The sequence below is a fragment of the Anas acuta genome, chromosome Z, assembly GCF_963932015.1.
Source record: "Anas acuta chromosome Z, bAnaAcu1.1, whole genome shotgun sequence".
In the NCBI taxonomy this organism is placed as follows: domain Eukaryota; kingdom Metazoa; phylum Chordata; class Aves; order Anseriformes; family Anatidae; genus Anas; species Anas acuta.
The window spans coordinates 22,491,477-22,507,591 of record NC_089017.1 but is presented as its reverse complement, the minus strand read 5'-3'; the positions used below and the strand labels follow the sequence as shown (position 1 = coordinate 22,507,591).

Sequence of the window (16,115 nt, the reverse complement as noted above, 5' to 3'; positions counted from 1 at the left end):
CTTTCAAGAGCTTTGAATAATGTTTTACAACTGCCACTTACCTCTGGCTTACTGTTCTTAGCTTCTGATATAAAAAGTACTAGTTTTAAAGGTGTTTCCTTTTCATAATTAGAGGATTTTTTTTTTGCATTACTTTTTTTGCATAAAGGTATAAAAAGTAATGAGACCAGTCTGTTACTTAACTGTGATGGAGAGAGCTCAGTACAGGGATCATCATGTCATTTAATCTGTCTGAGTGATGAGTGTCTTTTTAAGACGACTATTGAACATGAGCAAGAAGGGTGGTACTTTAGGTTATCCGTAGTATTTCATTTGCTGCTGTTACATACTGAAGCATTGCTTTCGAACTTCATTTGTGTTTATGGAAAAATTAAAAAGCTAGGGAATAATGTTCTTGTGCCAGGGTCTAACATTGCCAACTGTTTTCGTCATGTGTACTATGCACACTGAGGATCTGAAAATGCTATTTGCTAAAAGCAAGTATCTCTTAAGAAATAAAGTAATACAGTATTCTGAAGCGTGGGAAAGGTAACAGAATTGCATATTTGGCTACTTTAGTTTTCTATTAATATAAATTCAAATGCAACATGAACTAGGTAAATTAAGACTTTAACTGGTATTAATTTCCAACAGAATCTTTTTGCGCTGGCTACTGATGAGGAGCCTGAAGTACGCAAAAATGTTTGCCGCGCTCTGGTAATGTTGCTGGAAGTTCGAATGGATCGCCTTCTTCCTCATATGATTAGTATAGTTGAGGTGAGTCTCATTTCCTTCACTGCATGATGAAACCAATTTGGGGTTGCAGAAATAACAAATAGAAAGCCTTTCCAGGGAATGCTTTTCACTGGGGAGGTGATAAAACAGATAATCCTGGAAACTATTTCCAGGCCTGTGAAGGACAAGAAAATCACCAGGATAGTCACCATGGATTCTCCAAGGGGAATTCATGCTTTACCAGCCTGATGAACTTGTATAGTGAAATGACCAGTGGGATGGATGACGCAGCAGTAGATAGTCTTCCTGGACTTCAGTAAGGCCTTTGAAACTGTCCCAACATGAGATCCTCATAGCAAAGCTGTTGAAGTATGGGCTGGTTGAGCATACAGTCAGGTGGATCAAAAGCAGGCTGAAAGGCTGGACCCATAGGTTAATGGTCAGTGGTGCAAAGTCTACTCAGAGTCCAGTAACGAGAGGGGTACCTGGGGCATCAATACTGGGCCCAGTCCTGTCTAACATCTTAATTAATGATCTAGACAGTGGGGTAGAGTGCACCCTCAGTAAAGTTGTTGATGACACAAGACTGGGGGAAGTGGCTGACTCACAGTAGGGCCATGCTGCCATACAGAAGGACTTCTGCAGGCTAAAGAAGTAGGCTGGCAGGAACCTCATGAAGTTCATAAAGGAGAAGTGACAAGTCCTGCACCTGAGGAGGAAGAACTCCATGCACAAGTATGTGCTGGGGGCTACCCAGCTGGGAAAGTAGCTCTGCAGAAAAGGACCTAGAAGTCCTGGTCTACTCTGATTTGAACACGAACTAGCAATGTACACTTGCCACTACGAAGCCTAACAGTATTCTTAGCTGCATTAGCCAAAATTATTGTCAGCAGGTCAAGGGAGGTGAGCTTCCCCCTCTGCTCAGCACCAATTAGGCTGCACCTCAAGTGCTGTGTCCCATTCTCGGCTCCTCAGGCACAAGAGAGACATGGACATGCTTGAGAGTCTAGCAAAAGGCCACAGAGATTGAGAGGTGCTGCAGTCCCTTCACTTAAGAGGGAAGGCTGAGAAATGTGGGACTGTTCAGCCTAGGGAACAGAAAGCTCAGTGGGAATGTCTTCAATGTATATAAATTTCTGAAGGAAAGGTGCAAAAGAGACAAGAGCCAGGCTCTTTCTAGTGATGCCCAGTGACAGGACCAGAGGCAATGGACAGAAAATGGAACACAAGAGGTTCTGTCTGCTCATCAGGAACAACTGATGTTACAAGATCACACTGAAAATCTTAGTTCTAGTACTGATATTGCCACAGTTTACACATTGAAGCTGTCACTTTTTTTTCTGCATGTGTTGATCATGGGATAAGGCATGTTTTGCTGTGTAGCTGAGATGCTATTTGGGCTGCTAACAAAGTTGCCTCCCATTGCATTCGGTTGTAGAAGTTAATGCTGTTTGATAGTTCCGTTACCATTCTAGATTAGGCAACTGGCAAGCAAGTCTGCACTAGTAAGCTTCTTCCCATCCGCTCCCCCACTCAGCTGTTTGAATTGAGTAATTTCCACATTTCCGGGAAATATCAGCAGTCTCCAGGTAGCCTTCACATATGCTGCTTGCCAGACTTAAAATATAGCTAAGGTCAGTCAGCCAGATTTCATGTGAACAGTGGTTCACAACCCAGTGTCATATTCCAACAGGGCTAGGTCCAGACAACATGGAATTTTTTTTTCTTGGACACCAGCTTCCACTAGGGATTAGTGAAGCAGGTGACAGCCTTGGTGTGGTGTCTAGTCATTTGGTTTGTTATCTGGAATTCCACATCACCAGTACAAGATGTGTTCTCTTGTAGTATAGGACAAGCAATGATTATTGGCTCTTTAGATTTTTATTTTTTTTTTTTGACAATAAAGATGTGGCGATGAGAGCAATATTGTCTTGCTCTTCACCCTCTAAAGATTCGGGCCTTTGCAGGTAGCAATAGTGTCACCAACCAGAAGTTCCAAGATTGTATTCTCATTATACTTCATATTTTGTTATTGGGAAATCTTAACAGATTTCTCTCTGCAAAAGGCAGTTGTCATGAATTTCTGTTCTATAATGAAGTCTAAACTTTTTTCAGTGTTGGGACTACCATGTATAGTTACTGATTTCCACAGTTCTGTGTGCATCTTGATACGCCCCAAACTGTGACTACTGTTTAGTATTTAATTGAGTAGTGTTTGCCCTCTGAAGCTTGACTACCTCCAAGCTGCTGATGATGGCTACTCTGAGTAAGTCCAGGGAGTCTTAAAAAAGAGATAAAACATGTATCCATGTGCTGTTTTTCATGCTAATGCAGAATCAATTTTAAAATTATTAAGAATGTTAATGATCCAAAGACAGGTCATCTTATGCAGTATTGTGCTTTTAAGGCTGACAAGTTTAGTAATAACTTGCATAGCAAATTACTGAAGCATAAAGGAATAGCTGATTGTGTGTTTCAGTGGGCTTTCTGAACGTGTACTTAGAGGTGAGCAGAAGCAGATGCGTGGGTTTTGGTTTTTCATTTTCTGTTTTTGTCTGAAAACTTGGTTACAGGATCTATCAAGAGTAGACCTAACAGTTTTCCATTAGAATACACTTTGATGTTCACAGCCAATATTTATCCAAACTTGTGGATCATAAGTTCTCTCTCAGTAGAAATCCTGATTTTTTTTATCATACAATACATAATGAGATTGCTTGTGATGAATGAATAGTGTATGGATGATATGAAGTGATAACACAGAAACTCAGCTTGTCATAAGTCATAAGATGTGCATCCTGTTGCTTTCTTCAAATAAAGATGCATCTGTTACTTCTGAAAGGATGTGCTCTTAACGCTTTTTGTATTCTGCCATTCTTTTCTTGATGGTTTGGCTTAACAAGATTGTCATAATGCTGTTTATGTTATGAAGTACACAAAACTGTATTGAATAATCTTCCTGCACTGTTTTGTAATTTGCAGTTATGAAGCAACAATTTCCATTGCCTAAAGTCAGAATTTTATAGCTTATCGTTAAAAGTACTTGTTGAAATTTAGCATGGTAATATTAAACAAAATCTCCAATTACCCTTCCCACATTTTGCTTTGTTACTAGAATCACTGTTCTTACTATGATTTCTAGACTGTGTATATAGTTATCTTATACCACTGAGTGTGTAAGTAGCTTTTTTAATCAACAATTATTTAACTTTAAGCAGTATGTTACAATATTTACATATACATGTAAGCAGCATGCTAGAATATATATATATATAATGTATACTTAAAGGTGAAATGGCAGTGTGAAGAGTGCCTTCAAACAGATTACTACTTGTTACTTTTTTCATTTTCTTGACAAATGACTGAATGGAACAAAATAGCAGATTTTTAAGGTCTCTAGTGGAAAATCCTAAATTAGTGCAAATTTCAGTTGCACTAATGAATCCTTGCTTGTAGTAGTAGGTTTTTTTCATCTTTTCCAAGCTATAATTTGACGATAACTCAGAATAGAGTGGTATTTCTGTTAGTTCTTAGTCACAATAGCGAACCCTTAGAAGAAGCTTGCAGTTTTGTTTAATTCTGTAGAAAGGGGTGTGTCCATGGAAAATCTTGCATCCTTGAAATGCATAAGGATAAAAAAGAGGTTTCTGTATGGAGGGGGGAGAAAATGGTATTCAGAAATAACTGAAGGATTTCTTTTGCTTGTTTTAAATTCATGTATTAGGAGAGGTAGCTGCAAGAGTTTCTGTGAGGCTTCTAAAATGAGTAGAGTTACAGAATCATTTAGGCTGGAAAAGAACTTCAAGATCATCAATTCCAACCATCTACCTAAATGCTATCAAGGCCACGACTAAAACATGTCCCTAAGCACCATATCTACACATGCCACTCTTAAATACCTCTAAGGAGGGGGGACTCCACCACTGCCCCGGGCGGCCTGTCCCAATGTCTAACCTGTCTTTTCACGAAGAAATCCTTCCTGATGGGCAATCTAAACCTTTCCTAGTGCAACCTGAGGCCATTGCCTTGTGTCCTGTCACTTTCCACCTGAGAAAAGAGGCTGGTGCCCAACTTGCTACAACTTCCTTAACGTAGTTACAGAGGGCAATGTGGTCTCCCCTCAGCCTCCTCTTCTCCAGACTAACCAACCCCAGTTCCTTCAGCCATGCCTTATGTGTCTTGTTTTCTAGTTCCTTCGCCAGCCATGTTGCTCTTCTCTGAACACGTTCCAGTACCTCAGTGTCTTGTTTGTAGTGAGGCGCCCAAACTGAACACAGTGCTCAAGGTGCAGCCTCACCAGAGCGAAGTTCAGAGGGACAATTGCTTCTCTGGCCCTGCTGTTTCTTATGTAGGCCAGGATGCTGTTGGTTTTCGTGGCACCTGGCCACACTGTTGGCTCATGTTCAGAGGGCTGTCAGCCAGCACCCCAAGGACCTTTTCTGCCAGGAGACTTTTCACCTGCTCTTCCTCAAGATTAGACTCCTGCATGAGGTTATGACCCAACTATAGCACCCCGCATTTAGCCCTGTTGAATGCCCTACATTTCGGTGTGGTCCATTGATCCAGCCTATCCAGATCCTGCTGCAGAGCCTTCCTACGTGCAAGCAGATCAATACTCATGCCTAACGTGGTGTCATCAGAGGGTACACTCGATCATCTCATCAGGATCATTAATAAAAATATTAAACAAAACTTGCCTCAATGCCAGCATGGAGGAGAACAAAAATTACTATTTTGGTTGTTGCGTGCATCTTCCCTTCATTGTTCTGGCAGCTGTCTGTAAGAACCTGATGCAGCAATGGTATATACTTACATTTTTTAGTTATGCAGGTATTTGATTATTTTTTTATTTAAGGGGGATTAAAGGTTCATAGCAAGATTTACAGATTTGATAATCTATGAATTACTATTCAGGCTTGAAAAATGTGAGTTTTTTTTTCTTTTCCCATTAGGGCTTCTACTTATTTAAATTGTCTCATAATCAATTTTTGGAAGCTTGTTATGGCACTGGGATTAAAAGTTATTTTAAAGTGTATAGTTGTACTTTATTCAAAAGTGAAGAGGGGTCAGTTAAAAAAAAAAAATCAAAGGAAACTGTTTTTTATTATCTTTAGTCTCTGTCCGTAGTTTCTTGGTAATAATGTTCTTTCTTAAGCTATAAAGAAATATAGAGTGTATATCATCTAGGATTAAGAAAGAAGTCTCATTTTATTCTGAGTTTATTCTCAAATTCTCTAGCCTTATGTAGTCTTTTAACTCTCTTCCCCTCCCCACAAAGAAACAGTATTACTGTGGTGACGTACTCAGTTTTTGTGAACACAGTTTGCAATATTAGTAGCTTCTTCTTGTCACTTAGAACTAATACAAGTAATTTCTTTCTGTATGGTGAAGTACATGCTTCTAAGGACCCAGGACCATGATGAAAATGTGGCTTTGGAGGCTTGTGAGTTTTGGCTGACTTTGGCTGAACAACCCATTTGTAAGGATGTCTTATGTCGGCATCTTACTAAGTAAGTATAATTACTTACAACTTGTTTTTGAAATAGTCATCTTGAAACTTCAATTGACTCTTCTTTGACTCTTATAAAGACTGTGCCTATCCTACAGCATGTTTAGAAGAATATTCCCCTAGCTTAGTTATTGTGCGGAGTAAAAATGTTTGCGGCACAGAGTTCATTGAAGAGAATTGTATGTTTCAGGCGCAGCTAGTTTTAGATGCAATCTGTCGCTTTGGTGCATCTGTGTACTGTGGTCACTATAAAGTTGTCTGCTAAACATCAGATGGACGCTACGATGCACTGTTAATGCGTTTAAGCTGAAACAAACATTTCCACGTGACATTGTCTAATATCTGGTGTACCATGGTATACACAAACAAGTAGCCTAGACAACTGCTAATCTGGGGGTCACAGTGAAATCCTTCTGTGTGTATAGTCATGCCAATAATTGTCTTTATAAAGAAATTGATAAAATTACACGATCACTTACACTTAGGCTGAAAGGGAATGAATATCCACATCTGAGACTTAAATGTCTACATGTCCATAACATTGATTGTAACTTTTTTCCTGATTAATTTTAAAGTAAAGTGTTCTGTGATAATTAACAAAATCTTTAGTGTTCACATTAAAAAAAAAAAAAAAAAAAGTCTTCATTTAATGCACCCATGGAAGGTTTTTGAAAGTACTACGGTAGTTCTGTCTGTTTTAACAGACAAGATGCGGAGAGAAGACATGCATTCTTTACAGTTGAAATAATCATTTTAGATGTGAAGCAATTAAACTATATAAAGTTCAGTGAAACTTACTTTCATAAGCAATTGGAGAAACATAAGATTAAAACACTGAACAAGAATACTTCTCAGTTGTAGAATTTACATGGATTCAGTCTGTCACTAGTGCTGGCTCAGTCCATGATGATTTCATTATTAGCTTGATAGGTCATGGTTTCATATATGTTAGGAGAACTTAATGCAGTTAGACTTGTATCTTCTAGGAATAGCGAGGTAGGGACTTCAGACACGCGTAAATAAATGCTCATGTGCTGTTGGTGAGAGCCAACTTAGTACTTGTTTATCAAGTACTTGCTGAAAAGTTTTAGATTTAATTTGTGAAAGGTGCTTCAGAATAAGTTTCATCTTATGACAGAAAGGTAAAACTCAGTTGTGCCATCTAGCTACCTCTAGTTAAAAAGCTTGTTATTTTAAAATAACACTATTTCAGATTACAAGTACTGATTAGCATCATGAAATGCTATTTGTCTTTGTATTGTATTTGTCCTAGCTTTTGTTATCAGGCTGTTGTTTTTTGCGGATTTTTTTGGGGGGAGGAAGGGTTACAAACAAAATTGTGGCCTTACTAAGTGAAATTTGTCATGCTTAATATGTGTTATTTTGACGTGTATCAATACTTCTTTGTAGGTTGATACCTGTGCTGGTGAATGGTATGAAATATTCAGAGATAGATATTATTTTGCTGAAGGTGAGCACCAATTTCTTTTATTCTGTAGGAATATCTGGTTAGTTTCTGAGCTGTTAATTGGAATGATACACACTACATTCCTAAATTCCTTGAATAATATAATGGCACTAATGAAAACATCTTGATGACAGGGGGATGTTGAAGAAGATGAAGCTATTCCAGATAGTGAACAGGACATTAGACCTCGTTTTCATCGTTCACGGACTGTGGCTCAGCAACATGAAGAGGATGGTATTGAAGATGATGATGATGACGATGATGAACTTGATGATGATGATACTATTTCTGACTGGAATTTAAGTACGTCAAAGTAATGTGTAAAATGTTTTTAAAATACAGTTACTTGCATAATACTAGAACCACAGTAAAAAGAAGACTTTGTGTATAGAAATACAGAGGCTTTACTTCAGAATAGGAAAAAAAAATCCTGTGGCTTGGACAGGAGGGATGTTGTAATTTTTTTTTTCCTGGGGTAGCTCTTTTAGATGATATTTAGATTATCAGTAAGCTTATTTTTAGTTGTGAATATGGCACATGGGGCTATAAACCTGTACAGTTTAATATATGCTTTGGACTTTAATTCTACAAAATGCAAATCATGGATCACCTATTTAGCTTAAAAAAATGTAGATATCATAACTGGGAGAAGCTTAATAATGCTTTCTTTTACTTCAGTCTCCACTCCAAAACTGGTATTTGTGGTTCTCCCCTCCCTCCTCCATTTGAATGTGCTACTACTGACAGCTGTTACCAGTATTTCTTTTTACATGTGAGAAACTTGCTTCTGAGCAGAGCAGAGCACCAGAATTACAAAGAGAGCAGATAGCTGTGAGGAAACGACTGTTCTGGTGGTCTGTGCATGTGTGTGTTGTAGGATCTTTAAGCCAATTGGTCATATGGTAAGCAAAGGCAATGCCACAAATTACATATTTTTTAACATATATACATGTGTCTGTATATGTGTATAATTTGTTAGTTCATTCATAGCAAGTAAAATTCTGTCAAATGAGGCTTAAATATACTTTTTAAAAGCAGCCTCATTCTGGAACAGGCAAGGATTTGTCTTCTGTCTGCTTCACATGAGATAAATCTGTAGCTGCCATTCTTGTCGTTTTCTTGGTTCTACTGCTCACCACCTTAAAAGGTGAATCCAAGAAGAAGAATCCAAGAGCTGATTTCTCAGTTACAATCCAGAAGATGTTGGATGACAAAATGAGGAAGTATAATTTCTTGGTACCATTAGAAACTTACGTTTCTTGGCATGGATTGGTTTGATTAAAATATATATTCTTTTTGAATCTGGACAGTCTAGAAATAGATTTACTTATATAAATAGGAAATCACACTGTAGATTTTTTTTGACAACTTCATAACATGATTTTGAACTACTCCAATATACTTCTCAGAAGGTATAGGAATAAAATACCTGATTTTGTTGGCTGTCTCAGATTGGGTTCAAAAACTTCTCAAGCTATACACCCTAACCTATTCTTTCCCAGTTTTGTTCTTCTTGCTGTATAATGAGATATATAAATTAGACCTTTTTTTTCCTTAATGAGCCACTTTTTCATTATTGAGACACATCCACATAAACATTTTTTCTTAAAACGCCCTGAGTTTTCATAACAGATGAGTGTACCTTGAAGCTTAGGGATCAAAATAAAAAACTGAGACTTAACCAAATATTTTAGAATTATGAGGAAAATATTGATGTAAGCGGCTTATTTTTGTAAAGTATCTTAAAAAATACATAGTTTTAGACTCCTGCTGTTCTTGTCACTGTTGTGTGTAGAGATTGCAGTATTAAATACATATTTTCTGTTATTCTTCAGCTATGAAAAGCGTAGCTGAAATTGACAGAATACCTTGTGGTAAGAGTTTTAGTTAAGACGCTGAGGAAGCTAAAGCTGACCAGGAGTGGTGGCCTGAAAGAGGAAGAGCAGAACAGCTGGGGAACTGTGACTGAAATGTGTCACCTGGACTTTGAGAGAATTTGGGTTATCTGAAGTTCAGAATTGTGTCCCCTATTCCTTACCAGTGTTCTATATTTGACTTCGAATTCAAACAGAGGAATCATCAGTGCAACCTGGCTATTAGCAGTATTGCTTACTAATGATACTTGTTAATTAATCATAGGAGCAGCCCTTTTTTCTCTAGTAGAAAGCTGAAACAGTCTTATCTGATAGGTGCAAGTGCTCATCTTTGGGAGTTTGTGCTGTTTAGTATTGATTTTTCACTTGAAATCTTCTCTAAGTTGAAGGTTCTTTGTTTCATGTTAATATTTTGGACCTCATGTAGGAGCAGAGCAGGTTTTATCTGTTTCAGTAGTTGCTACCTCCCAGCTGAAACTTGTATCCTATCTGGGCCCACTAGCAGTTTAGGTCTAGCTTAGGATTTTTGCATGTTAGATATGGTATGTATGTTTTGCCTGATACTTGTCTAGTATATTCCAGTTAGAACCTTTCTGACAGATTAAGAAGGAACTGAGATCATAATAAGCAAAACAGTACAGCATAAGTTCTGTAATGTACAAATTCTTCATAAAACAGCCCTAGTGTTATTTTTCTAGGCATGACGACACTACAGCAGAAAAATAGAGTAAGGATTTCTGAATTGTGCTTTGAAGGTGTTGCTGATTTTTCTTTTATGAGCTTTTATTTCTACAAATGTAGGGTTAAAACTTTCAAACTAATTTCAAGTTGTTCCTGTTTAGTGCATCAAAAAATAGGAGTGTGGTATACATTCAGAGCATGGGCCTGAAATTCCTTTCAGTCTGTAGGCCGATGATTTTTCTTTGAGACACGGATCATGGCTGAATTCATTTGAATCAAACACTGATTTTTGTTTGTTTGTTTTTAGGCCACTTCTTAGTTTCTCAAGTATGTTACATTCATATCACAGACCTTTTCTCTTCCTTGGTGTTATGCCATCCTGGAATTATGTAGTGTATAGAGTGTTGCAATAGAATGGTATGGTTCCTGTCAGCTAGTTAATATCTGCAGAGCATGTATTTGTAGTTGGTATTTAAGAGCTGAAAAAATGGATTTTTAGGAGCTGTACCTTTACACCAGAGCAAAGTGGATCAGTAACTGGAACAAAATAGAGTTGTCCTTTCTAATGCCCTGAAACCCCACTGGCAGCTGAAAGTTAAAATGAGAATTATACTGCCTAACTGTAACTGGGATTAACGCTATTAATTCCCTTCAGGAAAATGTTCTGCTGCTGCTCTAGATGTCCTGGCCAATGTATTTCGTGATGAACTTCTGCCACACATCTTGCCTCTTTTGAAGGAATTGCTCTTCCATCCTGAATGGGTAGTTAAAGAATCTGGTATCCTTGTTCTTGGAGCAATTGCTGAAGGTAAGGCAAATACTGCATATCAGTTTGCCAAACTTTTGACTGATTCTAAAGCAGGTCTGTGATTACTTATATTTACCTGTGCAAACAAGTATGTGTCTTCCACTGATCTCTGGTTTCATTGATTAATTTCTACATCTATTATTTGGTGACTGTAGTTATTTCTTTAAGTTTTCATTTTCAAATTAATGCATGTTTGGGAGATTAACTTACTTAGATTATTACTTTTATTCATTCCTTAACTCTCTTTGAGCTACTTTTTTGGATAGTTCTCTGGTTTAAATACAACATATAAAACAACTTATATTTCTTTGTACTTAAAGGCTTAGCCTTTTGTCCAGGCTTCCATCTTCTCTGTCCTTTTTGCAGATTGGATACTTTTGGGTCCATGTCTGCCTGGATTATCTTTTTTTTTTTTTTTTTTTTTTTTCCTCCACAGTGCCTAGTGTATATCATTTTTCTTTGTTGCTAAGGAATTTTTTTGTTGGCTTTGATTTCAAGTCAAGCAAAGTAAAAGGTAGTACCTCTGGTAAATCTTAGTAAATTACTGCCCTTGCTGACTTGAAAGATCAGCTTTTATTGCTGGTCAGTGTTTGTGTGATATTAGGAGAAAACATGAAGAAAATTGAAATTCTGAAGTAATCCTTTTTAAGGATGTGATGATCTGTTATCAAGGCCAAATCTTTCTGTACTTGTTGCTTTGGTCACTGTCAGCAGACTGATTTAGGACCTTGAAGAGCCTCATAAACTCATTTTATTTGTGTGTTCCTTCTTTACCTAACAAAGCAGAATTTCTGGAGATTGGGGAAGCACTGAAATAGAAGTGCAGTTAAATAGAAATTTCATTGGGGAGGTTTAATTGTTCATGGTAATGTTTCTTTCTGGGACTTAACATAAACTAAGTAGACTTGCTTTGTATATTAAAATGTATTATTATGCGATAGAGAATGAAAATATGTCCCTTTTAGGAAATAGGATTCTTTGTTAATTCTGGTACTGCAATAGCTATATTTTTTTATTTTGCAGGCTGCATGCAGGGTATGATTCCATATCTTCCTGAGCTGATCCCTCACCTTATTCAGTGCCTCTCCGACAAAAAGGCTCTTGTGCGTTCCATTACATGCTGGACTCTGAGTCGCTATGCACACTGGGTAGTTAGTCAACCCCCAGACACATACTTGAAGCCATTAATGACTGAGTTGCTAAAGCGTATCCTGGATAGCAACAAGAGAGTACAAGAAGCTGCCTGCAGGTGAGCCAAAGCTTAACCAAAAAACACTGTCTGTGACACTGCTTTTTCATTGGAAGTCATGTTAATGCTTTTATTGATGAATGCATGACTCTATTTTTAGCACTTGATGTTGTTTTTATTTCTTTCAGGCTGGAGTAGGTGCAGCTTTGTGTGGAACAAACACAAATTACTTACAGTTCTAATAAGATTTTAAAAGTTAATTTGTATTTCTCTTGTCCAGTTTGATATCAGAGTATATGAATCATCAAACTAAATAATACATTGCAGTAAAAGAAACCATCTTGTGACACATGTTGAAATTAAACATTTGGAGTTTTGTTAACAGGCTTTTATATGATTATGAATAAGGTCAACACGGATGAAAATAGAAAACTATCCTATCATAATGTTGTTTATACTTAACCCAGTATTACCAAAACGTTTGGGTTACCATTATTATTGCAATGGATATTCCTTTTTTTCTTGCAAGGAAATCCTGAGAGATAGGATTCCCTTCTCCCACCTGTCTGCTGGTATTTTATGAACAAAATAAAATTAATGTTTCCATTAATGGATGGAATGGGAATAGGTATACCTCTTTTGCAGGAAGTTCAACAAATAAAACTTTACATGTCAGTTTATACAGGGCAGGACACAGCAGGCTGCCAAGAAGGTTTCTTCATAAAGCTGAATTAGATCTGCATCTGATTGCACACTTAATGCCTGAAAAAATTGTTACTTCTCAAATTTCAGTAGTGACTCAAGGCAGAGGTCAGAGTTCTCATGCTAAGCTTTGCACTAAAGGGGTAAATGTGTTCTTGCCTAAGATCAGAATCAAGTAATTTAATGAAATGCACTGTGTAAGTTTTGCATATTTAAGCACTGTATCTTTTTTGTCTCTAAACTTATTCAAACAATTGGCTAGCAAATTTCTTCAGCTTTAACTTCTGCTTATGTTTGCCGCTCTTTTCTTAGTAATAGCTTTCTGTTCCTTCCAGAATGAACAGGAGCATGGTGATCTGATTTCTCACTTCACAAATTTGCAGATCCAAGGAATTACGTGCTTACAAATTCTGTTTAAAACAATAATCAAAACCAGCAAAACCGATTTCTGTCCATGCTTTCCTTGTCCAAAACATGGCTGAAATATGCATACAGTTAAACATAGCTGTGTTGCAATTGTTGGAAAACCCTCATCGAGTGCTTACGGAATATGCACAATAGGTGGTGGAACTATTAAAAGAGAAAAGTATCTCTACTGTTGGTAGAGATGAAATGGAAATATTAAAAAATAATGGAACACCTAATTTATTTTTTTTTAAGTTCACTCAGATTTGTAGCATACTTTTGAAATGCTCTCTCTACAGCAATGACTCATAAAAATATTGTTGCAGCTAAAAATAGTCCGGGATGTTCCACTTTAAGGAAAATGTAGAGTTGTTAGGGGTCAAAATGTACTTAGTAGCTTTACAAATAGCGATACAATGATTTTTCTTGGAGAGGAGCTGAAAACCGTACCCATGCAGGGGAGAGCTGCACAGATCACTGTCTGCTATATTTCAAATTGCTCACAGGATACTATATGTTTTCATCACTGACTTACACATCATTGCAGCTGTCTAATTTCCATTGCTGTGATATTAAGAAACTGTTCCTATAGCTGAGGGTGCCCCAAAAGATTTTATTGAAATACATTTTCCTGCTCACAGTCTATGCCTTTCTGAAAGAATACTTCAGAATAATGTAATAACTTATTTAAAAAGTAATGATGCTAGCCACTTAAACTGTTCACAGTTGTATTGTGTTAAGAAAAGGCATTTCTCTATTTGGCAACAGGCCAGTAGGGAATTGTTCACTTCATAATGTGATACATGCCTTCTTTTAGAGCTGGGGCAGGCTGCTAATAATCTTGTTGGCACAAGCTAGGCCAGTGTCTTTTTTTTTCCCCTTTTATTGTTTTCTTGAAGCAGCATGTCCTGCTTTTTTTAATGCCGTTGTTCACACACACTTGACAATTGGAGCTGAGAAGGCTCAGTGATGCTGTGATGTGTACTTTGAGTGAGGGTGGCTAAAGTCATTCATCTCTTGTTTGATTTTGTTTTCTTTGTCATTCTGTACCTGTTTTTCTATGCAGCGAGTGAGCTGATGCAAGTACAGGCTGATGTTGGTGTTGTACTGGTACAACAGCACTGGGGCTTCTGGGTGCAACTGCAGCATGTATTAAATATAATGGGGTGGTTTTAGCAGAAATAAACAATTTTATGGTTTCTACAATTTTAGTTAATACATTGTAACTTCTATACAGTAATGCTTGGGGGGTGCAGAAGGGGCTTCCTGTGTGTATGTAACAGTTTTCACATTAATATTTTTGAATTTTATTCATCATAGTGCGAGACCTAAACCCTTATGTGTTCAATCAAAATAGATTGAGGTTACCTCTGGCCTGACCTGTATGCTTTCTTGGTTTGTTTTCTTTCTCAGTGCCTTTGCTACTCTAGAAGAGGAGGCTTGTACAGAGCTTGTTCCTTATCTTGCGTATATACTTGACACTTTGGTCTTCGCATTTAGTAAATACCAGCACAAAAACCTGCTCATTCTTTATGATGCCATAGGAACTCTAGCGGATTCTGTAGGTCATCATCTAAATAAACCAGTGAGTATACCTTATGTTCTGTAAATACACTTACTGAAAAATTGTTGGTTCATTGTTTTTTGTAGCATGCCTTACATGTTACGAAAAAGAAATGCTAAATTATCTGTGTAGGTTTCAGTGATAGTGAGTATTTACATGTAGGATACATAGAGTGTATGTAATTTGACCACAATGTAGGTATTCATGATTTTGAATAAAAGGTTCTGTGTGTTGGCTTGTGAAATGTGCTTCTTGTCATGCCTTTGTACTTCATTTTCCGATTTTTTCAGCTTAGGGGAGACATGCATGTCAATATAAATATTAAGTGGGACTTCAGAGGAATTGGTGGAATGTGTGCTGATTTCTTCTGACCAATCTTTTTTTGTAACTACTTTCAGTTTAGCTAAGCTGCTGTGTGTGTCATCTTTTTCCTATGTAGTGAAGTATATTGCCACTAGAAATTCCTTGAGAGTAGAACAGACATGCAATATATACATATGTATATAAACACCAAATTCTTTAGCCAAAGCACAGATAATGCAAAAGCGAAAACTGTAGGGGGTGTTTAGTGTACATTTGTTAATAGAATGTGCATATTTCACATGTTATATGCATCTTCTTATGCATATTTAATTTTTTTTTCTCCATAGTGCTTCACATGACATAGACATAGTAGAATAAATCAACTTGGGTTCTTGTAATTGTGTTTTACTTACAATCCAAAATCCCATACCATCTAAGGACCTCTTTTTTAACCTCCTTCTGGCCTTGGCCAATTTGACATTTGACAGCACCTAGAGGAAGCTAAATGGGAACTCCTGGTGATGCTGACACTTTCTTCAGTCACTTAGAATATTGCAGTTTTGGACACAGCATTAGCTGGCTTTTTGGATACCTTCTGGGAGCAGCATCACTAATAGGGATGCCTTGCTCAATGTCCTTATGACTGAGTAGTGGCAGTGAAGATGCAGCAGCTTGTTTCAGAATGGGCAAGATTGTCCTAATGGCTAGATTTTTAAAAATAAAAAATAAAAAAAAAAAGCTTTATTTATAGATGGTTAGCTGCATGAAGAAGAAGTTTGAGGTATATGGGGTGATTGGGTTTGTAACATGAGGGCAATGTCAATTGGTTGAGAAAAGCAGGTGGCAGACTGCATTGCTAGTTTAAAAAGTAAAGTATTTCGTAGGTTCTGTGGTAATC

General features: G+C 37.3%; 1 protein-coding gene across 4 annotated transcripts in view; it reads left to right on the top strand.

The window, feature by feature from the left end:
* Positions 1–16,115, top strand: part of TNPO1 (transportin 1) — an 84,990-nt gene that overhangs the window by 50,782 nt on the left and 18,093 nt on the right. For all 4 annotated transcript variants that reach the window (XM_068668048.1, XM_068668047.1, XM_068668051.1 and 1 more), the window contains 7 exons: positions 634–756; positions 6,106–6,224; positions 7,634–7,694; positions 7,826–7,994; positions 10,902–11,054; positions 12,078–12,303; positions 14,764–14,935. In XM_068668048.1, coding sequence (XP_068524149.1) covers positions 634–756; positions 6,106–6,224; positions 7,634–7,694; positions 7,826–7,994; positions 10,902–11,054; positions 12,078–12,303; positions 14,764–14,935 — 1,023 coding nt within the window. The remainder of the gene's footprint in view (positions 1–633; positions 757–6,105; positions 6,225–7,633; positions 7,695–7,825; positions 7,995–10,901; positions 11,055–12,077; positions 12,304–14,763; positions 14,936–16,115) is intronic.